Below are 24,459 nucleotides of genomic sequence, written 5' to 3' on the forward strand. Positions count from 1 at the left end.
GGATCTGCATGGCTGCACAGACATCTAACTCCCTAGAAAACACACGGCAGGAGTGCTTTAGCTGAGAAGGGCTATTCTGGAGCCTGGGCACGGCTCTCCCCACACAGAGTATACTTCTGTATGGCCTCAGTTCCTCACTCGACTTACCACAGACGCTCACTTCCCGCAAGCAAACTCTTCATTGGTCTGAAGAACTGAACTCTTCTGTGTGATAATCTCTCTAGACTAGTGAGTCATTTAGTTAAATTCTGTCTTCATGCACACATTTATAAGTCAGCACATAATTTTTGGTAAAATGCTTAAGTGCCTGTGGCAGCTTTCAATTAAACACAGGGGCAACCTAGTCTCTTTTCTAGCAAGACGGCTGGAAGTCCACCCTCACTTCTACGAGAGGCGGAAACAGCCAAAGGCGACACAAAAGAGTTGTCCTTCTTTTTATCAGAAAGTGTGCACTGTTTAAGAACGACATTCTTAATAATCACAAGCCAAAGGTTCAGTACTGAGGAACTAGTCACCAGACCGTGAAGTGGGCCAACCTGATGATGCTCCCACAAGCCCAATTTCCCAGCAGCCACTGCTCTTACCTAAGACATCTTTCTCGTGCTCGGGAACAAGCACTTTCCACTTAGACTCGTCAGGGTCCATGAAGTCGATGTTGATCAGACGGTAATTAGGAGAATTGCGGTTCGTCTTGAACGTGAACACCGTCCCCTCATTGGTTACGTAGTCATATTCTCCTTCAAAATTGTCTATCAGCTTTACCCACTTCAGGATTCCTGCGGAGACACAACGCACTCCTGTCACCTCTGATACTGTAAGAAATGATGCAGGCTTCCTTGGAGGGAGGTGAGGGGCTCTTCTCTTTCTATAAAGCCTAAGACACAGATGGTACCGGGAGCTCCAACACAAGAATGAACAAGGGCTAGCTGTGAGTGGGGGCCAAAGAGCACTTGAACACTCTGGCGCTAAGGGGGCCCATACCTGCTAAACCCTCTTCTGAGCAAGTCTCAAATCAAAGCCTGGCTTTCCACCTCTCCTGCCACCCTACAAAGTCATCAGTCACCACCTGCTCCACGACAGTGGCCCTCAACCGGAGTAACAGACACACCTCTTGGAAGCAGCATTTACAAGGTCTACATTTTGGTTTTGGTGGCTGTGACTTGGGAGGTGAGGATTGCTACTGCCATCTAGTGGTAGAGATCAGATATGCTGCTTAAAAAAATGCTACCACCCACAAGTCAGTCCATAACAAAAGTCAACAGTGCCAAGTTTGAGAAGCTTTGGCCTATAGTGTTATCTTTCTGAATGGTTTCCCATAGCCACTCTTGATTTACTCTATTCCAGTCAGCAGGATGTCTTAATGTTCTAACCTGGTCCACAATGGTGCCTTTCCCATTACACTCTGAATAAAGTCCCCACACAACACAAGTCCCACCTAAGTCAATGTTGGCACATGCTAACTCTGAGCTCTAGGGGTACTCAGGCTCTGTCCTCTGAACGGGCCAATCTCAAATGGCTGGTCACTTCTAACAAGCACACACTTGGTGACACTGCTCTCCAATAGATAGCTTTGAAGATTCCTTGCTACTTCACACTCAGCTTGCAGGCATTTCGCAATACATAAGAGCTGCATTGAATGAAGCGAGGCACACTTGGAAATCCTTTATTCCTAAGAACTGGCACAGAGTGGTCATCACTAAACATCTTACCCACATTCGCCAGCATCCTGCAATGGCTCTGTAAACCTTAATGATCAGGCTCAGTGACAATCTTAGAGAATTTATCTGGGAAAGAAGTCCACAACTTTAGATATTCTCCAAACATCTCCCAACTTCAACTGCACAGCAAACTTCCATTTTAATCTGGACCATTCGTTTCTACCCCAGTGCATTTGGTAAGTACTTTGCACTTGTGTCTTATTTGTAACCACAGAATAGCTTTACATACAGTGTCGTTGCCTTAAACAAATCAGGGAAAGTGTGATTCAAACACGGGAGACCAGTCCTGTGGTCAGATACTTGGATCAAAATCCCAGCCCTCCCTCTGGTAAGTCACATGACTTTGAATGATTTCTTTATTCTCTGTCTAGCTTTATTTCCTCAACCATCAACTAAGAATCACAGAAAACATGAAAACAGGAAAAATTATTATTAAAGTGGTTGTTAGTATATCTACTGCACAATAAAAATTCAGTGAAACTGTTTTTAAAAGTAATTGGGATTAAGACCAATAAAACCAGCAGTAAAAATCTAAAACCTTCCTAAATGTTGGCAGTAACCAGTTAAAAACACTGAGGAGGGCCTTCTAGTAGAGGCAGTCATAGGACACCTAGAAATGTACCTAGCATGAAATGTGGGGTCTACACAAAAACAAAAAAGCAAGCAAAACCACCGAGCTTCTTCTAAGGAAACATTAAAATAAAAACACAGCACAGCCCCAAGAGACAACGACCCCATTGGAAACAGAGAAATGCGAATGTAACGTCATTCTGAGACTCAGTTGGGAAAACAACGCATAAGGACAGCCAGGTAGGAGCTCATCTATGTTGCTGACCAGTCCAACTCTGTCCGTCACGTGCACGTTCACAACACCGCAGTTCTGCCTCCTTTTACTCCTGCACACAGGCTTCACTGTCACCTCCTTCCCAGCAGAAACATCGGAGACAAGTCAGTCTCAGTCTCTGTCCCTGGGTTCCCTTGCACATTCCATTTCTGTCCTCTATGATTTCTGGTCCCTTTCTGCCAGCAACAATGTATCTGGAAGGCCCTGTGTAAGTGTTTACAGTACTGAGATTGTTTCAGCTCAAAGGCTTCTCAGAATACATACTTAGACACTCCCGGAGCAGACCTTACAATAATGCTTCATATGAGGTCAAAATGCACATGAAGCACAGCTAGACTTCTTAACTTTTTAAGTGGCAAATTGCTCCCCTCAAACGAGTACTCGGTAGGTGATCCACTCTATGGCAACAGTAACTTGCTCTCTCTCTCTCCCTCCCCCACCCCCCCACACCCTCATGTCTTAGAACAGCAACAATTTAAGTCACTAGCTGCCAATCAAACATTTGAAGATAATCAGAAAGCTTCATTTGTGGATACCAAATCTCGATCCAGTGAAATGTCAGATTGCTTAAATATTCCCCTGCCAACAAAGCATTCATGATGTAAACGTTTATTTCACAGTATAACCTTCTACGGTTTCTGCTTGAAAAGGTCGTGGAGACACTGACATTTATCACAATCCCAACCCATGCGAAGCCACTCGAGTACACACCAGCCCCAAACACTGCAGGAAAGTCCTTTGTAGTGCACACAGGGGAGCCTAAAAAGAAGCAACGGTCCTCAAACCATCAGGTTCTGCTGCACAGCAACACCTCAGACAAGCCTGTGGGCATGTCACTCTGCTCTGAAGAGCTGACTAACTGTGAACATACACCGTGGGTCTGTGGTGCATCCGAGCAAGAAGCTGTGACTTGGATTTGTGCAAAAACAGGTGTAAGATGTAAAATGCTTTCATTTAAATTAACTTTATTATAAGAAAACAACCTGGGACTTAAAAGCATCACACCAGAAAGCAACCAAACCCAAGTCTATATATGCACCTCAGTGGACTTCTATGCAGTAAGGACAGACGTGTGGCAGCTGTGGAGTGCCACGCTGGATTTGACACGCTTACAAATGTGTTTTACACACTTAACTACCACCAAAGCTGAAACATCCATGACAGAGTTAAAACTAGAAAAATAATCAGCTTTCCATCCTCTTTCTATCTTGTGTCCATCACAGCATCGCCTAGTGTTTAGCCTTTCTTCTTCTCTCTTCTACATGTTATACTGCACCCATGTATATCTTTGTTTATATATATGTAAACATATTATATATAATAAATATACATTAAAATATATATTTAAACAAAGATACATACACATACATTATAGAGGGAAATTGTACTTTATTTTCTCTTTCTGAGATTGTACGAACTCACTGAATATTATGCATTCTAAATCCATCCATTTTCCTGCACATTTGTGGTCGCATTTTTCTTTAGAGCCGAATAATATTCCATTTGATACACACACCAAATTTTCATGATCCATTCATTTGTTGTTAGACATCTAGGTTGCTTCCAGTTCTCTGCTATAGTGAAAGCAACAAACAACACCACCAGCAATTAACTACAGGCTGCAAATATCACTATGGTAGTGTTGAAAAACAGTTCAGGGCCAGGCCCTCACTGGGCAGGACATGTCAAGCCTGTGAAGCCCCATGTGCCCCAGAATCCTGTTCTAGTCTTTGATGGAAAAATAAGAAACAATTCATTTAAAAAGAAAAAGGAGGAAGAGGAGGAGGAAGAGGAGGAGGAGGAGGAGGAGGAGGAGGAGGAGGAGGAGGAGGAGGAGGAGGAGGAGGAGAAGGGCAGTGCTAGTGCTAGTGCACGCCTTTAATCCCAACACTTGGGAGGCAGAGGCAGGCGGATCTCTGAGTTCGAGGCCAACCTGGGCTACAAGAGCTAGTGCCAGAACAGTTACAAAGCTACAGAGAAACCCTGTTTCGGGGTGGGGGGAAAGAATTTAAAAAAGGTATTTTGGGTACACCATGGGGGCTTTTTCATTTTTGCTATTTACAAGTGAGAACCCTGTTGAATTAAAAGCACAACATGAAAATTAGTTTCACAAAAGAGACACGGCTTTAATTCCTTAACCGTTTCAGGTTTTGCTCACTTTGTCTGTACGTGCCACTATTCACTCTGAGGCCAACAGAATTCAATTCCCAAACCTCTCCACCATAAAGTTAATGTGGCTTTTTTGTTAGGCCTGCTTCTCGCTGGGGACTGATTTGTCTACTGGATGGAGATTAACTTAAAATAAATCCTCTTATGGTTTTCTTAGAGCAAAGACACACTTCCATTTCTTTCTTTAACAATGACTAATAATATTAACTACATCTCATGGGGAAATTGTGGCCGTCTCTAATAACAGAGTTAAGATGCTTTTATATTATACAAAAACTATACAGAATTGGCATGTCCCATAGATAACAGAATCAAGGTGATGTCAGATGCTGAGGCTGAGTGGGGAGAAGTCTCCAGCCCCCCCCCCCCCCCGCTGTAAAGGACTTCTTTATCCTTGCCTGAAGCTGCATGTTTATTTGCTTAACTTTGCCTGTTGCATTACATCCGCCCCCTCCTTGCACCAACTCTTACAGTGCCCCACCATTTGTGGACTCTGTTTCTATAATTACTATTGTTATGCACACACGTATAAATATGACCTGCTCAGTGTCTTTAGTGTCCTTGCATGGATATCTTCTCAAGGCTTACATCTGGTACTGTGTAACCATACAGGGGCTCATCCAATGGAAGATTGGCCCCCTCTTTCACCAATCATCTGGGGGTCCTAAGAGTCCTTCCATCTACACTGACATGTCAACTACTGTCGCGTGTAGGTATTTTTTAAGAGACCACAGTGCTGAGACTCCTTGGGTGCGCCTTCTCTATCATACACGCAGACTTGGCAACAAGCATCCTGTCCTCTGGCTCGTGCAGCTTTTCCACCCTCTCCACTGTGATATTCCCCAAGCCTCAGGTGTAGGGGGTGTGACGCAGAGATAGCAAATGGAGCTAGGCACCCAACAGTTAGCAGTTCTCTGCATTTTGATCAGTTGTGGTTTTCTGTACTGGTCTGTCTGCTGCAAAAATAAGTTTCTTTAATGAGATGTGAGGGCTACAGTAATCTCTGAATACAGGGAAAGTATTTAAAATGTAGCTAGAAATTACACTGGTTTGACAAAGTGACCACGACTTCAGCAGCCATTTGTAATTTCCTAAGTTAACAGTAAAAGGCAGGAATTCCCTCCTATTGAATGGCCCACTCAGTCTTGTGACTCAAGGGTGTCACAACTGGGCAGGACTGCAGAGCGCCTTCCTAGCCATGAGAGCTAGCCCTCAGGCTCAGTTCCAGCTCCATTCCTTCAAGTCCTACACCCACAGGTACTTACCTTCAAGTTCTGGGAGGCCACCAAGGGCAAGAGCAGCTATATTTTGGGGAAAACTCTTGGACTTCCCCAAGGAAGTTTTTCATGACTGTTACTAGGATTTTCACTAGGTCTATGGCTCTCGCAGTGTGGCATCATCACCCCATCGTGTAATTTCATTTAAGCTACACACACAAAGTAACTTTGAATAACATAAAATAACACGGCTTCTATAGCTTTTAAAAATATGCTTAGTGTTATTTATCTTTCTTCCATTCCTCTTCCTTCGTATACATCTGTGTTTTTACAGGCTGCTGTGAAGCACATCCAGCTTGCAAGCCCCTTGAGGAGAGAAAGTGCTACTCACGGGAGAGGGGCTGAGAAGACTAAAGCAAGGATCTGCATGTGTAGCTCTGAACCTGCTCCCCGGAAACATTACAAATGCAGCATTTAGTACCCCAATTACCCCAGCATTCTTCAAGTGATGAAAATGGAACATGATGCCTCTGAACAGAATGACTTTAAGTCATCTCTTAAAATCTAATTTTCCTCTACTGAGGCATACAGCCATTTTCCTAAGAAAAGTCTATATTTATAATCAATAATTTAAAAATGATGAGTTCCCTAAGCCACTGGGTTATATGAATTAATGCACAATTTTCATGACATATCTAATATAAAGGGTTCAAAAGTTTAAGAAAAAACATAGCATAAATATGGATTTTATTATTAGTACAGAAGGAGGAAGGCTTATCAGGCAGGGTACCTGGACATGGGTCTCTTAAGGGACCTTAACTAGTTATTTGCCACAAGCTGGTGCAGCTATCAGGAGACCATCAAGCGCTGTTCATACGCACGCATGTGTGCGCTCACGCTCATGCGTGCACACACACATACACAATCAGAGGGTGAAAGACAATGAGGTCTAGGTTCATGCAGCTCACTGAAGTGAATTTTTCACTTCTTAAGGTAGGCAACTTTGTAGTGTCTTAATATTTAATTTATTTTTCTGTCCTTGAGGTTCAGACTTATCAAAAGGAATACTCAAGGTTTACTAAGGTAATACAGAGATTTTTTTTTTAAAAAAAGTTCCATGTAATTTTTAGTTACCATATTTTCTTGACTAATTCAGCCACATTTGAGGTAAACGGTAGGTACATTTAAATCCAATGGCTCCCCTTCCTTTTAAATAGAATGACTAAGTAGCTAAGGAGCAAGATAAGAAGCAAGAGTGAGAGAGTGAGGTATTCATTCTTACCAATCAGACACAAACCCTGAGACCCTTCCCACCAGTTGTCCACAGAGGCACACACGGAGAACTCTTCTGATTATGAATCAGCGGGGCAGTAAACAAAATACCAAAACTTGTATTTAGAGTAAGTTGATTATTGGGAATTCAAAACAAAACAACAACAACAAAACCCCTCTAAATAGGCCCTTAACCTACTATGCTGTTATCTAAAACAAAAGTACTGTGATTCCAAAAACCCACTTCTGTCAAGGAAAAGCAAGAGGGAAGGATGGAGCCTTCTATATGCCAGGAACCCAAACCCTAGTCACCCTTTTCTCTGCATGTTCACTATTGCTTATAATTAATTCCCTGTAAAACAGGTATATTTTTTTCCATTTGCAGACATGGCTATCTTGAAAGGGAAAAACAATCTTCCAATCAAGATACTCAGCTGTAATTACGGTGAACCATGTAAACACCTTCACAATCACCATTCCCATCTGCCGTCTCCTTTGTAGAGAGACATTGATTTAATCCCTTCAAGTAGCCAAGCACACACAGTACAGCACTTAGCTGCTGTGCGATTCACAGTCCCTGATCCAACCAGACAAACTGAACAGACACCAAAGAAAAACTGCATCCCTACTGAACATTAGACTGGGCCACTACCCCTAAACGATCCAGAACAGCGACTTTATATCGCATTCATACTGCCTTAGCTCTTAACAGTAATCTAGAGAGGATATGAAACACACACAGATGTGGAAGGTGGATTCTGGTGTCCGCCAGGAGAGAGTCCTGGAATCCAAGTCACAGGGACATCAAAGAACAACTCTATGGTTTCTTTAAATAACTGTAGCCATGTGACTGATCCGCAGTGAACCAGCGATTACTATGAAAATAACAAACAAGATGCCGCCACCCCTGCTCCTTGCAACTGACTCTTGAGCCTATGTATGAAACTGAGCAGCTCAGTAGGTCAACCCCAATCACTGTGGGGTTTCTGCTATCCACAAACGTAAGGCCAGTAAAGCAGCGACTATGAAAGCTGAGGCTGGAGAGGTGGCTCGGAAGTAAAGAGCATTGGTTTTTTTATGAAAGAACTCCAGTTGGACTCCCAGCAACCACACGGTGGTTCACAACTGTTCATAACTGCAGTTCTGGGGATCAACATCCTCTACTGGAACAGACAAACATTCAGGCAAAACACCCCTACACACACACACACACACACACACGCACACACACACGCGCACACACACACACACGTGCATGAATAGAAAAATTTACTAAATAAAAGAGATGGCAGGCCCTGTATTACTCAGGATCCTACAGCTGTCACTGCAGAAAGCTCATTCTTAAGCAGCTCACAGCTTAGCTCCACCCAACCAGCCAGTCACTCAGAAGTCAGCGAGCTTCTGAGGAGGAGGGAACAATGACCTGCTTTCAGTGACCTCTGAACTGTCCAGCTCAGCAACCTTTTGGAAACTGAACTCAGGTCAGTGCCACAGAGCCATCTGCTCTACGTCTCTAGTTAACCTAACACACTACCTTAGGTGTTCCTGCCAGGGTGTTTGCAGAGGTAAAAGAAAGCACAGGATATTGTTCTTGACAAAGCAAGGGCTTTGCTCAACAACTGAAAAGTCAAAGGTTGACCACGAGGCTTCCCCAGAGAAGAGATTCCACTTGGGGGCAGGGGCATCAGCCTGTCGGACCGTCCTGAGAGCTGGCCCTACTGTGCTCACACGTGCTTGAATGATTCCCATGACCACAAAAGCCAACCCCTGCAGCAGTCCCCTTCCTATTCATTCTCTCCCCACCCCGTCTCGGCTTCTCTCCTACACACCTGCACAGGCCACCTACCTCACAAACACAACACTGCTATCTGGTATTAACATGGACCTAGCGATTGCAGCTCGGTGTACAAAGTAAACGGAGCTTCCTTACCTATTGGAAGTTGAGCAATTTGTGCTTTTTAATTTGTTAGCCTGTATCCTTAACAGCACAAGCCTACCTAATGATGTAAAGACAAGGTAAAGTTATAAACAGAAGATGCAAAACACCTGTCTCGAGAAGGAGCCCTCTTTCTGGGACTTTTAAGAAACCAGGAGAAGCCCAAATCCTTCTACCACCTGAGAAACACAGGGTGTGGGCAAAGAGAGGCACAGAGTTTCATTTGGGTGCAATCTCCAGAGGTTGCTCAGTTCTACAGAGACCCAGTGAAGAATTGTGGCTAGCGGCTTGCTCCTTACAGAGAATGGGAACACCAATGTGCTTGTAGTTGAGGCTAAAATAGGTGTCCCTGCCTTTTAAAATAAAATAAATAGCTTTACTGTGTATGCATTTATTACTGATGTAATAAATTATTGACCCTCCTGCTGCACGGCTGACCTTTGCTCAGCAGGTTAAATAATGTAATACCCAATCAGAAAAAATTATCTTTGTATTAGAATGTTGAACACTATCAGCGAGACACATAAATTATTCAGAATTGTATTTAGAATGGTTTATTTTGGAATCCCGTGTGAAGCCTCTCTGAAATAATCCGTATTTTACACTAATTTCTTAGGCACCTGGATCTAGTAGTCAGCTTATGTGAGAACTTTTCAGGGCTGGTCAAACTTCAACATCGTAAATTATGGAGCCGATGGCTTAAATGCCTGATCTTAGTATAGCAGATCACCTTTCAAATTAAATCAGCTTCGGTCCACGCTGGCCACAGATGCACACAGATTCATCTGTCACTGCCTCCCGGGTGCTGGGCTTAAAGGCCGGTGCCATCTGCCCGGTGACTGCTCTCAATTTTTAATAGGCTGGTTCTGCGCTCACTATGGTGACATATAAGGGAGCCTTCAGAAAGCAAAAGTGGGCTGTCACTGTGTACACAGCTCAGGAGGGGCCATGGTGTAAATACCCACCTTTGTATTAGCCACATGCCTGGGACAGTTTGCATCCTAAGAACTCTATGACTATAAACTGCTACAGGTCAAGGTGCCAGTGTCTCCTCACCACACAGGACTTCATCACCAGCAGGTGCAGAAGACACGCTTAACCCCCATCTACACGGGAAATTCAGATAGCCAGCTCCACCTCACTTGCCCTTATCACATGCAAAAGCACAAACATTTGCATGACCTGAGATGACGTGGTAGAAAGGAAGACGGCTGGCTCAGAGTCAACTGCAAGACTGACATACCACCCTTCTAACGGGGCATCCTAGGGGAAGTACATCGATCTTCAATAACTTACCAGTGATACCGTTGGATTCCTGCTGGAGGTCACAGTACCACAGTCGGTTTACCGGATCACATCCCTCCCAGATGGATAACAAGACGTAGCGACCATCATCCGAGAGCTATAGAGAGACAACAGTGCGGGGCTGAGTAATGTGGACTTGTTTAGCGGCCTGTGCAGTGGGTGTTCCCGTTCCCATCACTATGACCAAACAGCTGACAAGAAGCTCCTCGGGGTAGAAAGAACTAATCCGAGTTTACGGCTTAAGGGGTTACAGTCTGCCATGACGGGGAAGGCATGCAGCAGAAGCTTGTTCACATCCGACAGGTCAGGAAACAGACACAGACGGGAAATCAGGATGGACTACAAACTTCAAGGCCCTCTCTGCAATGACACACTTCTTCCGGCTAGGCCACACCCTTCGATGACCTACAACCTCTCCAAACAGCCCCAGCAGCTGGGGACCAAACGTTCAAGAGGCCATGGAGGACACTTCACATGCAATTCTAACAAACGCTTAGGAAAAAAGTGAATGCGTCTTCACTCCAAACTCAGGACCCGAGAATAAAGTTGCTTTAAGAAGTCCCATTAGGATAACAGAATATGGCGATTTTTAAAAAATATTTATTTATTTATTATGGATACAATATTCTTTCTGTGTGTATGCCTGAAGGCCAGAAAAGAGCACCAGGGCAGGCCCCACAGGGAGGTGTCTTGGCATGGGCAGTCATGGCAGTTACTGCTTTAGTTTAGAACTGTCATTTTATGTCACTTTCTTTTTGTTTGTTTGTTTTTCCCGACAAGGTTTCTCTGTGAAACCGTCCTAGCTGTCCTGGAACTAGTTCTTGTAGACCAGGCTGGCCTCGAACTCACAGAGATCCACCTGCCTCTGCCTCCCTAGTGCTGGGATTAAAGGCGAGCACCACCACTGCCTGGCTGTTGCTTTTTATTTTTGTTTTTTTTAAATATTTATTTATTTATTTACTATGTATACAATATTCTGTCTGTGTGTATGCCTGCAGGCCAGAAGAGGGCACCAGACCCCATTACAGATGGTTGTGAGCCACCATGTGGTTGCTGGGAATTGAACTCAGGACCTTTGGAAGAGCAGGCAATGCTCTTAACCGCTGAGCCATCTCTCCAGCCCCCTGTTGCTTTTTATTAATCTACATGTAATGAGTGTTTTATTATCTGGAGGCTTTTACTACTTTCTTGTTACTTCCATGCATTTGCAAGTCAATTACAACAGTCTTGGCTGTAATGGTGTACTTGGATTCACTGCACTTCTTGGATCTGCAGGTTTGTATATTTTATCAAATGTGACTTTTTTTTCTTCTTCCACCTCCTTTACATTTTAAGAACACCCTTGTCTCTATCCTGGCATTTCAAATAGACATTGTGTTTCACTCGGTCCTGTCTAACATTTTCTAAGAGCCTCTGTAAACTAATGCGATAATTTTTTTTAAAAAAATATTTGCTAACTCCTTTGCCATTTCTGAATCTGTTCCTATGATTAAGGCTTTTTCTGGCTTGAGGTCACATTATTCTGCTTCATTAAACGTGTATTGACTTCTGAATTAGATTCTGGGCATGTGGAACACTGGAGTTTTTTCTTCTTTCTAATCTGACTATAAAATGTTTTCAGTCAATTAATTTCCTGGCTCCATCCAGGCTTGCTCTCCAGCCTCACTGGCTAGGGTCGCAGCCTGACTGGGAGAGTGCGGCCTCTCTAGGGCCCTGGGTGCTCAAGCTTTGTTAATTGTGTCAGAACATGGCCACCAGCCTGTCAAGCCTTTAGCAGGTATCAGTTTACAGTTCCTGGGTGTTGTGCTGAGCCTAAATCAGGGAGCACCATTCAGTGCACACAGCTCCTGATAAACAGCTGAATCCACGGGGGACCTTCAAGTGACCCCATAACCCTTCCTGGGATGTCCCTACCTTCAGCCCCTGACTCCACGGACTCAAGCAGCTACAGTCTCTTTGGCTCTTTTCTTCATCCCTGTGCTGCGGTCCCTAAAACACCATGGGGCAGAAGGCTGGGGTGACAGTAAGAATGACCCACACACATCAGTCCCAACTTTCTGCCAACCAAGTTCTGTGAACTGCTGTTTGATCTCTCCAGCCATGCAGGGCAGGAGCCGAGGCTAGAACCATACACACTGGTGCGGCCAGTGACGAACACCCCAATGTCCAGTGCACCTACTGAAAATGAGTAAGACATAATTTGGTTTTCAATATCCAATCTGAGACTCTGAAGTTTTACAAACCATGGTTATCAATTCTTTCAAGGGTTCTATTCATCCTGCTTCTTCCTTTTTCTTTGTTCCTGTTGTGGGGATTGGCCCTGGGGCCTTCATCCACACTAAGCATAGGTGCCACTAGTTAGCTACAACCCCAACCCTCTAGTAAAAATATATATCTTTTGATACAGTACCTCATGAAGCTCAGGCTGGCCTTGAACTCACTATGCATCCACGGGTGACCTTCAATTCCTTCCTGATCCTCCTACCTCCTCTTAAGAAGTGCTACAACCACACACATGTACACTATGACAACGCCTGTCCCCAGTCACCGAGTGCTAGGACCACACACACGTACACTATGACAGTGCTTCCTCTTACCGAGTGCTGGGACCACACACACGTACACTATGACAACGCCTGTCCCCAGTCACCGAGTGCTGGGACCACACACATGTACACTATGACAACGCCTGTCCCCAGTCACCGAGTGCTGGGACCACACACACGTACACTATGACAACTCCTGTCTCCACTTACCGAGTGCTGGGACCACACACATGTACACTATGACAACTCCTGCCTCCTCTTACCGAGTGCTGGGACCACACACATGTACACTGTGACAACTCCTGTCTCCACTTACCGAGTGCTGGGACCACACACATGTACACTGTGACAACTCCTGTCTCCTCTTACCGAGTGCTGGGACCACACACATGTACACTGTGACAACTCCTGTCTCCTCTTACCGAGTGCTGGGACCACACACATGTACACTGTGACAACTCCTGTCTCCTCTTACCGAGTGCTGGGACCACACACACGTACACTATGACAACTCCTGTCTCCACTTACCGAGTGCTGGGACCACACACACGTACACTATGACAACTCCTGTCTCCACTTACCGAGTGCTGGGACCACACACATGTACACTGTGACAACTCCTGTCTCCACTTACCGAGTGCTGGGACCACACACATGTACACTGTGACAACTCCTGTCTCCTCTTACCGAGTGCTGGGACCACACACATGTACACTGTGACAACTCCTGTCTCCTCTTACCGAGTGCTGGGACCACACACACGTACACTATGACAACTCCTGTCTCCACTTACCGAGTGCTGGGACCACACACATGTACACTGTGACAATGAGTGCCTCCTCTTACCGAGTGCTGGGACCACACACATGTACACTGTGACAACTCCTGTCTCCTCTTACCGAGTGCTGGGACCACACACACGTACACTATGACAACTCCTGTCTCCACTTACCGAGTGCTGGGACCACACACACGTACACTGTGACAACTCCTGTCTCCACTTACCGAGTGCTGGGACCACACACATGTACACTGTGACAACTCCTGTCTCCACTTACCGAGTGCTGGGACCACACACATGTACACTGTGACAACTCCTGTCTCCTCTTACCGAGTGCTGGGACCACACACATGTACACTGTGACAACTCCTGTCTCCACTTACCGAGTGCTGGGACCACACACATGTACACTGTGACAACTCCTGTCTCCTCTTACCGAGTGCTGGGACCGCACACATGTACACTATGACAACTCACAATCAACTTCTTTGTGAACTTTTCTTTTTCATTCAGAATGATTTGAAAGTCACACATTTTACTTCCCCTCAGCTTTTAAATAAGAAAGCTAACGAGCTAACGTTCAGATTTTTAGTCCCACAGTTTTAGACTGTCCTATTTTAAGAGCATCAGAAATCCACAATTATAATTCTATTAACTATCACCCAAAGCAGCCTCCTTAACACTCGCTCACATCTTTGTTCTCCTGTCCTTTGAGCGCAGACAGATCCTGTACAGCCTGCTCCTTAAGTCACGGCACCTCAATCACAAACCATGTCCACTTCGGCAGGAGGGCCTCAGTCAACTGAGACAACAGCAACATTCCTGCAAGAGGCCAGACCTGGGCAGCAGCTGCTGCGAGCCCATCCCAAACCCATCAAGTACTCCCTTCAGCACTCACAGACTACTAGTCACAGCGCTTCCTATTTAGTCTGAGGCAGGAGTCCCCGGGCACCTTCCTCCTGAATCATCACAATTCCGAGATCTTAAAGAGCCACAAAAATTTGCTTAACTGGAAACACCTTTGCATTTTCAACGTTCAAGCCGGCAACCTTAAAATCACCTATTTTCTGTTTTCCTCAGAATGTGCAGATTAGAAACAATACCTTTCTCCACTAAAAAATAACCAGTAACAACAGATGCTTAGCCTCTTAGACTATTTTAAGACAATTTTAAAGATGATTTATTTTGAGAGATCACTGGGAAGACAAACACTCTAACATGAAGGTCTTTCTGACTCTAATGCATAATCTAACTTTCTTTAAAAGCCAGAGAAAAGGAAAACAAGGAGCAAGAGAAGCAGCCCATGGCTCCCTGAGACGAACAAGGGCCCCTGCTACAAAGCATCCCTGTTTTCAGCAATAAGATAGTGGCTATAGTAACCCTGCTTTCTGCAAGCAGCCCGACTAAAAACACTGAGCAAAAGACAGATGGTAACATTAATCTTACCAATTATGAGATATGGAATTCCCAACTTTTTGGTTTTCACACCTTTTATTTTATAACATTTTAAGCAAAATTCACTTAAAGTCATCGTCACTTTTTACTTGATAAAACATTAACATAAGCAAACCCCCAAGAATATCACTATAAATGAGACAGAGTTGTCTGCTGATATTAGATCTACTTTCTTTTCTGACAGTATCGGTAGGGATCAAAGCTGGAAGTCACCATTCTTACTACTATAAAGTTTAATATGCTGGCATGCTGACAGCCTAGTTCTGTGACGTCATCTGGCTTACATTTAGAGTGCTGACTTAGTACAACTAGAAAATAACTAAGGAATAATAATAATAACAATAACCTGCTGGTATCTGTATATGAAAATACCTAGACAGAGGGAAATGTCTAGCTGTACAAAAAATATGGAGTTCTACAGATAAGCTAAACAACATCTAGTGATTTATGGGTAATAGGTTTTCATTATCCTCAACCAGGATATTTGAGAAACAAACGCAGAGCCTAAATAGTCACCTGCCTTGCTCCTTCAAGCTTAGGACACACCCTGCTTCCTGGCACCTTTCTCTAGTCTGGGCTTTCTCAGTTGTGCACTGCCCTGCACGAGATTAGCACTGCAGTCCCCAACAAGGGGAAAGATTTGGCTTGCTTTGGTTATATTTACCTGGATAAACCACCAACAAAATGGGGATCCTGGTGTGACCACAGTGAGATTCACAAGCAAAACCTTTTTGATAATAAAGTCTATTCTTTTGCCCAGAGTGGATGAGGGTAGACCAGGATCCAATGTGACCAATGGTGGCTGATTTTAGGATCATCCAGGTTTTAGCCAGCTTTCTATTTTCTCTCCCAAAGGCAAACCACCAAACATGGACAGCTACTCAGGGGAGCTGGGGCTGAGGATGTGTCTACTCAAACAATATTATTCAGGGGCTATCCAGTGGCTGCCATGGAACTCAATTCTAGAATACACAGAAAATAAGGACAGGGCTTTTGAGAGCTTATGATAAGATGCTTGAGACAGACGGACAGACAAGACAGACAGACAAAGGATGAGCCACATCATTGAACATGAGTAACCTGAAGTATGAAGTATGATAGCCAGAGAGGAGCAACTAATGGAGGAAAGTGTGAAAAACATCCCAGAATGCTTTGGGGAAAGATGTCCACGATTCCTAGGGAGGAGTCAGTTGGTTCAAACTGTCCATCCTTACAACTGCTTATCCTAAGCATCAGGGACCACCACCAGGGAGCTATCTAGTGCACACTCAGGCTGTATGCAATGCACTTGTTCTCAGTGTCCACCTCCGCAGGCAGAATAGGGCACTGGTGTGTTTTTAAAAATTAATCCATATGACTTTCACTCCTAGCACCAAGAAAAATCTAAAGCTGAAGAATTTAACTATTATCAGTCTAAACACGATCACAGTCAGGGTAGCTGGGTTTTCCCAAAAGACCTAAATGAGCAAGCCTTTCTACCTGAGTCTCAGAGTAAAGGAGAAATTAACAGAAAAACGATTACTATTTTAAACTCCCAATCGTTCATCTACAAAAATATCTACATTAACATCACACGACAGGACAAACACCCCACTTTTGCATACACAACAATTCATCATACGTTAATTAGAGAAGGATTCAAGCTCCTGGAGTTTCTGGACTCAAGTCACCCAGCCCATGTTAGCACCCAAACAGGACATAAAATCTCAATTTTATCTACTTAGAAAAGAGGATGAGTAAGTTTATTTTCACTCTTGTCTACGGGCATTTCTCCAAGATAAGGACGGTACTTTGTTCTGTATGTCATAGAACTGTGTGTGTAAAAGGTGTAGGGAAAGCATTGACACCTGAAACTGGAAAACACAGAAGAAAGGAAATGGATTTTTAACAGCTTTCAGAGTTAATTATGTTCCTCTCAGAGCAGCAATCTCTACCAACTTTATTGGATTCCTTTTATATCAGCTTTGAATCATAACAACATCACTTTGATATTGAGCATGTTTCCAACCCCTAATTAAGAAAAACGTTTAAATGCCAAACTACATGCAAATGATGAGCTCTCAGATAGGATTCATGGATGGCATAAGAGCCAGTGTTGGGCGGATAAGCAGCCACGCACGCAAGTGTGCACGACCAACCTACACATTCCTACGCTTTTCTGACAGGCAGCCATATGGCAGGCTAGCCAGTTCCCCAGATAGTACACTACTACGGTTCAGGAGAGCCTGAGTCTATCCAAACACCTTTGAAATGCTGCCTGGTAAGTTAGAATGGTGGCATGGGGGCGGACAAACAAAACCTACTTAAAATAAAATACTGCAGCTCCTGACAAGGGAGAGCCACTTACGCTCTAATCCATCGTTGTTTTTCTTTCCCGGTTGACAAGCTTGGTTATTCAAGAATCTACCATTTGCTTTCCTTCCTCCCTTCCTGACTGAATTTAAGGTTCATTCCTCAGGAGGAAATGCACGCCAGACACTCTGAAGAACCAATGGTTGGGGAAGTCATAGGGCCCACAGCAGAACCTACAACTGCAAATGGACACAAACTGCCCTCTGAATCTCTATAGCCACAGATTAAAGCAGCTCTCAGAGCTCACTGGAGAGGGGCTGGGTTGTTTTCTGTGTGGTGGATGATGGTTAATCCAAAAAGTCAATGGTCAAAGTCCAAAGTGCAAGTTCAGTGGAGTGCCCAGACACAAATGGAACCACACCCTCCCCAAGGCTCAGGGACCACTGCAGAAGAGGCGCAAGAAGACAGTAGGAGCCAGACAGTACCTTCTGGTCCAGGCAGAACTGAAGCACCCATTGACTCATGGCAACAGCACAGAACCTTCACAGAGTCAAGTCGCCATCCCTACCCGAGGAGCTACTGACAACTGATAGCTTCCAAGGGAGGGAATGTCACTTTTGGCGCAGGGTTTTTCCCCTAGTAGGCTGACCACACTCTGGTGGACTGTGGGTGCCACATCCATGAACGTATGGGCAGCACAAATCTAAATCGGTGAGTTATTAAAAAGACAAAAAAAAAGCAAGAAGGCACGCAGTTGGGAGGGGTGGAACAAGTGGGAAAAAGATGTGGGTGTAAGTAGTGTGTAGATATGATCAAAATATATCACATGCATGCATAAAATTCTCAGAATTATTAAAAATTGATTATATTTATTCAAACTTTTTTCATTCAGTATATTTTGATCATATCTTTTCCCCTCCCACCTCCTCCCAAGTCCTTCCCCCACATCTACCTACCCATCAACAGATTGTAGGAGCCTGGGGTGGTGGACAACACAGCAGGCTGATGCACATATGAGTTTATACAGACTGGGACAGCACACAGGACCCGCACAAACTCAACCAGAGGCAATCAAGCATGAAGAAGGGGAAGTGAGCTAAAGTCCCACCAGGAAGCTATTTGCCTTTGGTACCTGCTGGGAAAGATTAAACCAGCTCTCTTTATTGGAGTGTCACTAGAATGGATGTCTTGGATACTTTTCTGTTGCTGTGAAGACACGCCATGGCCAAGGCAGTTATAAAACAAAGCACTTAATTGGAGGCTTACAGTTTCAGAGGGTGAGTCCATGCCCACCATGGGAGGGAGAATGACAGCAAGCAGGTGGGCAGGCATGGCGCTGGAGCTGAAGCTGAGAGCATACATTAGAGCCACATGACAGAGAGCGACTGTGGTCACCCCCAGTGACACACCACCTCTAACAAGGCCATACCTCCTAATCCTTCCCAAACAGTTCCACCAAGTGGAGGCCAAGAACTAAAACACATAAGCCTTGGTGGGGGGCATTATCATTCAGATCACTACAATGAGAATGCCAACCACACTCCAGGGCAGGCTACATGCCCATTTTGTGTGTGTGTGAATTTCCCATGTGAATATATGCGTAACATGTATAATTGTGTATACAAGTGTGTATTTTTTAATTATAAAGGATCACAAGTCAATGTATAATCAATGTACAGCTTATGGCTATATGTGATAAATATTAAGATTCAGGATTGCCAAAAAAAAAAAAATCTTTCAGGAATAAGGTGTGACAGACAGAGTTAGGACCCCAGTGTGAGACTCAGCTGTCTGCATGCTTCTAGCTTTTACGCTTTTACACAATCTTTGCTCTGCAGCACCCCCTGCTGGGGACACTGCCTCAGGACACGGGGATTTTTGTTTGTTTGGGTTTTGGTTGTCTCAATCTGAAGTGTTCATGGCAGAGTAGGTCTGAGCTAACCTAAGACACAACAGTCTCTCTCCTCCACTGTGCCCTTCAACTTCACTTCATCACGTACAGCAAAGAGCCGGCATCTTCCCATCCAGTCAAAGGACAGCTGACTTCTTGTGTTATCACCCGGGGGCCCAGGCAGGCACAGCAGTGTGACTGCACAGGACGGACTGTGAACAGAGGTGGCCTGAGGTCCCTGGGAGGCAGGTGAGCAAGCAGTGGTGATCACAGCCTGAGGGACCAGGGACCAGGTGATCCACAGATGTGGGACGGAGCCACAGGGAAAGCTGTGGTCTCAGTCATCCTGACAGATCCCTGCTGAAAGGTGTGCACCTTACAAAAATACCCCAGGAGGAAACAGAAGCATGGCAGGAGGATGCAATGGGTAGCCAGGGACAAGAGCAGAGGCCCCAGAACTACAGAGGAGTGCCACTGGGAAGCTGGCACCCGGACACATGCCACAGCTGAGCAGCCAACACAAGTCAAGCTGGCAAATGGCTGTAGGCAAGCCACCCCACCCCTTCCTCTGATTCGTTCCTTTACGGCTACTGGGGAAACTAAAATGGGAAGCACACCTTCCCTACCTGCCTGACACCCAAGTCAGCCGGCACAGGAAGACAGCAGAGAAAATTAGATTTCAACTTGCACCACAATGAACTCTAGTGACTGCCACCTGTCTGCCTGCCCTACAGCACTTCTCCAGCCTCACCCCAAGCATGAATGCCATGCCTCCTTCACCCAGAAGTCATCTTCTCAGTCAACAAGCTCTCCAGACTACGGAGTCCCTGGTGAACCCTGCACCCACAGACCCTCAGGGCCCTGGGACAGAAGCACTGAAACACTGGTACATCCTGTACCCACAGACCCTCAGGACCCTGGGAGAGAAGCACTGAGACACTGGTACATCCTGTACCCACAGACTCTCAGGACCCTGGGACAGAAGCACTGAAACACTGGTACATCCTGTACCCACAGACTCTCAGGACCCTGGGACAGAAGCACTGAGACACTGGTACATCCTGCACCCACAGACCCTCAGGACCCTGGGACAGAAGCACTGAAACACTGGTACATCCTGTACCCACAGACTCTCAGGACCCTGGGACAGAAGCACTGAAACACTGGTACATTCTGCACCCACAGACCCTCAGGGCCCTGGGACAGGAACACTGAGACACTGGTACATCCTGCACCCACAGACCCTCAGGGCCCTGGGACACGAACACTGAAACATTGGAACATCCTGCACCCACAGACCCTCAGGGCCCTGGGACACGAACACTGAAACATTGGAACATCCTGCACCCACAGACCCTCAGGGCCCTGGGACATGAACACTGAGTCCCTGGTGAACCCTGCACCCACAGACCCTCAGGGCCCTGGGACAGGAAAGAAAGGACTCTGACTGCCTGTTTGTTTACTTATTTCAACTTCCTACATCTGTGTGTAAACAAGCACCCTTCCTGTACTGCCATTTTTTTTTTTTTTTTGGTTTTTCGAGACAGGGTTTCTCTGTGGTTTTTGGTGCCTGTCCTGGAACTAGCTCTGTAGACCAGGTTGGTCTCGAACTCACAGAGATCCGCCTGCCTCTGCCTCCCAAGTGCTGGGATTAAAGGCGTGCGCCACCACCGCCCGGCTTGTACTGCCATTTTTTAAATGGTCTTTGCAGTCATTTTGTGTGGCCTCTTCCTTTCTGATGAGAGGCAATGTGCACGGTGCTCATAAGGACATACACAGTTTGGGACTTCATCCATTCATCCATCCATCCATCCATCAGTAATTCTGGCTGTGGTCTGCATGTTAATATCTGTGCAGGGACTTGATGTTGTCTATGCATGAAGCAGTCACCTCCTCCTCAACGCTGTGGTCCAGACCACATTAAGCATTAGGCCAACACAGTCAAGTTGATTAAAAAGACAATAGGATGCCCACAAGTACTTAAAATTGCCTTTCTTTTTGTTTGTTTAGCTAAATGTATACATGAGATACTTCCTATTTGTAAATGTTAGATGCTCATAGCAGCATCATGTTAATACTACAGGTAGACCCCCACCCCTGTATCTCTGGATGGATGAATAAAGAAAAATGTATACACACATAGTGAAATCTTGCTCAGCATCAAAACGAAAGGGAAATCTTCAATATGCATCAATCTTGAGGACCAGGTGAGTGACATGTGCTAATTACAAAATGACACTGAGGAATACAGAATAGTCACATATACAGAGACCGGAAGTGGAGGAGCAGCCACAGAGAACACAGGATAGTCACATATAGAGAGACTGGAAGTGGAGAAGCAGTCACAGGAAACACACAATAGTCACATATACAGACAGGAAGTGGAGGAGCAGCCACAGAGAACACAGGATAGTCACATATACAGAGACCGGAAGTGGAGGAGCAGCCACAGAGAACACAGGATAGTCACATATACAGACAGGAAGTGGAGGAGCAGCCACAGGGAACACAGAATAGTCACATATACAGACAGGAAGTGGAGAAGCAGTCACAGAGAACACAGAATAGTCACATATACAGACAGGAAGTGGAGAAGCAGTCACAGAGAACACAAGAGTGGTCACACATAGAGACAGGAAGTGGAGGAGCAGCCATAGAGAACACAACACACACACACACATACACACACACACACACACACGAAGTAGAGGAGCAACTGTCAGGTGGTGTAAGAAAGAAATAATTTTCATTGGCAGTGAATTTCAGATTTGCAAGATAAAAAAGTTGTCAAGATGGATGGAGGAGATGGTTGCAAATGAATGCCACTGCCCTTAAGATGTTAAATTTTGTTTATTTATATATTTATTATTATTATTCTATACTTTTCAAAGTTTAAAAACAAATCTGGCACAAATCCAGCTGCTTCTACCAGACTCAGGTAGAGGTTTGTGCCGACAGTTGCATGTTAAGCTCTCTTTTCTTCCCTTCATGGATTAAGAATACTGGTGTTCAATTTCAACATTCGTGCAATCATATCAACCAAATAAAACGGATTAAAACAGATATGCTGGGAGTAGGACTGTAGCCCAGTGGGAACAGTGCTTGCCTAGCATGCACGAAGACCTGGGTTTCATTCAACACCACACAAGCCTGGCAGGAGGCATATACCCCTCCACCCAGCACTCTGGAGTGAGAAGCGGCAAGGTCATAAATCAAGTTCATCCTCAGCTATAAAGTGAGCTCAGGGCTAGCCTGGGATACATAACAAGACCATCTCAAAATAAAACAAAAGCAAAAATGTTCTGCTGCAATGAAATCATTATTTCCAGTGTTCACAAGTTCTCTAGGAGATCGAGTTTTCTATTTTATGAAGAGGTCAGAGGGAATAAAATTTGAATACTAAATATACTATTTTAAGTTTCCATCATTGTACTCCTGTTCAAAAGGTAAAGAGAAATACATACTACTCAACATTTTACTTTTTTGGTAGCATAACCTCCCAATTGTTTTTACTCAGATAAAGGTGAAAATGTGCAGGAAATCACACAGCAAGAAGTTAACAAGAAACAGTCTACTGAGATGGGAGATAAAAAAAAAACATGTAAGAAAAATGATGGTAGTAACTTGGTGTGTGTGTGGGGGGGGGTCCTTCTGCCTGTGTGTTGCTTTTATTGGTTAATGAAACTGGCTTGGCCTATAGCAGGGGAGGAAGAAGGCAGAGTTAGAGAGAAGCCATGGAGCCACTGCCACATGGTGATAAAGATTAATAAAAATGCGTTAAATTAATATAAGAGTTGCCCAGTAAAAAGCTAGAACTAATGGGTCAAGCAGTAATTTAATTAATACAGTTTCTGTGTGATTATTTTGGGTCTAAGCTAGCCAGGTGGTCGGGAAGAACAAGCGGTTCTCCCTCCAACAGTAACCACACAGGAAAGGTTGGTTCCCTGAGGAGCTAGGGCAAGAAAAAGCACAGCAAAAAAGCATTTTGAGGAAACAGAACAAAAATTCATTTTGAGCATATTCCTTTAAAATTGGGAGCGTTTTCCTGAGAATGACCAGACAGGAATATTTTCAGAGTTGGTCGTGGGACTTCTGTGACCACTGGCTGTTGAGTGTGACTGGGCTCCTGGGAAGCTTCTTCCACAAGAGCAGGATGCACATGGCCCGGGGCTGGTGATGTGCTGACTCCTGATCCAGGTAAAGAACAACTGGAAACACTACCGTGAAGACACACAGACAGACACACGGACAAGAACTGCCACTGTGCTTGACCTTCAGCCAGGCTTGGGAATAACAGTTTTAAATTTAAAATGTTCCTTTCCAGCTGAAGTCCTACTTCCCTCTCAGAACAGGGAAGGTCCTCGGTGTGCTATCATGTCTCTGGTGGATTCTTACCCACAGTGGGATGCCACATCCCACTCTCAATAGGACACAGTGTTCCCCTTACTTTAATAGCAAATTTCCCTTAGATCACAGAAAGAAACTCTCCATCTTCACCTTACTGGGAGAACTGCTAAGTTTCTTCACAGCTGACTCTCTGGACACAGAATACAACATGGCCACCTATTTCAAGAGCATATCATTTCAGTGATTACTGCTAAGACTGCCCTAAGGAATGCACAAATATTCACAAAGTGGGAAAATGTCTAAAAGATGCCTTATGAGAAAATATGGATGAAGAAAGCACATGGAAGAGGCTCTTTACATGGAAGAGGCAGCAGGAAGCAACTGAGAAAACTCCGGTGCTGATCTCTGACTGTTCACACTTTTCTTTACAACACCATCTACTTCTACACATGAGTGGAGAGCCCAGCACGGCCAGCGTAATAGAGGCCTGAGTTTCAGGTTACTGAGACCACCCAGGAATGGACCGTCCAAAGAGAGAACACCTAATGTTCCAAAGGAAATCCCCAGTGTTCCAACTTGATGTCTCTTAGCCCACCACACACCCATCCCCTTTCACCAGGGCACCACTAGACAAATGTCAGCCAATCGCGGGTCCTGAACCTTAGAAATCCCTTACCACAACCTCT

General features: G+C 44.9%; 1 protein-coding gene across 1 annotated transcript in view; it reads right to left on the minus strand.

The window, feature by feature from the left end:
- Positions 1–24,459, minus strand: part of Prep (prolyl endopeptidase) — a 111,062-nt gene that overhangs the window by 46,348 nt on the left and 40,255 nt on the right. The window contains exons 7-8 of the mRNA XM_075944316.1: positions 10,453–10,558; positions 585–776 (exon numbers count right to left, since the gene is read on the minus strand). Coding sequence (XP_075800431.1) covers positions 585–776; positions 10,453–10,558 — 298 coding nt within the window. The remainder of the gene's footprint in view (positions 1–584; positions 777–10,452; positions 10,559–24,459) is intronic.

This window comes from Microtus pennsylvanicus, chromosome 1, assembly GCF_037038515.1.
Source record: "Microtus pennsylvanicus isolate mMicPen1 chromosome 1, mMicPen1.hap1, whole genome shotgun sequence".
In the NCBI taxonomy this organism is placed as follows: Eukaryota; Metazoa; Chordata; class Mammalia; order Rodentia; family Cricetidae; genus Microtus; species Microtus pennsylvanicus.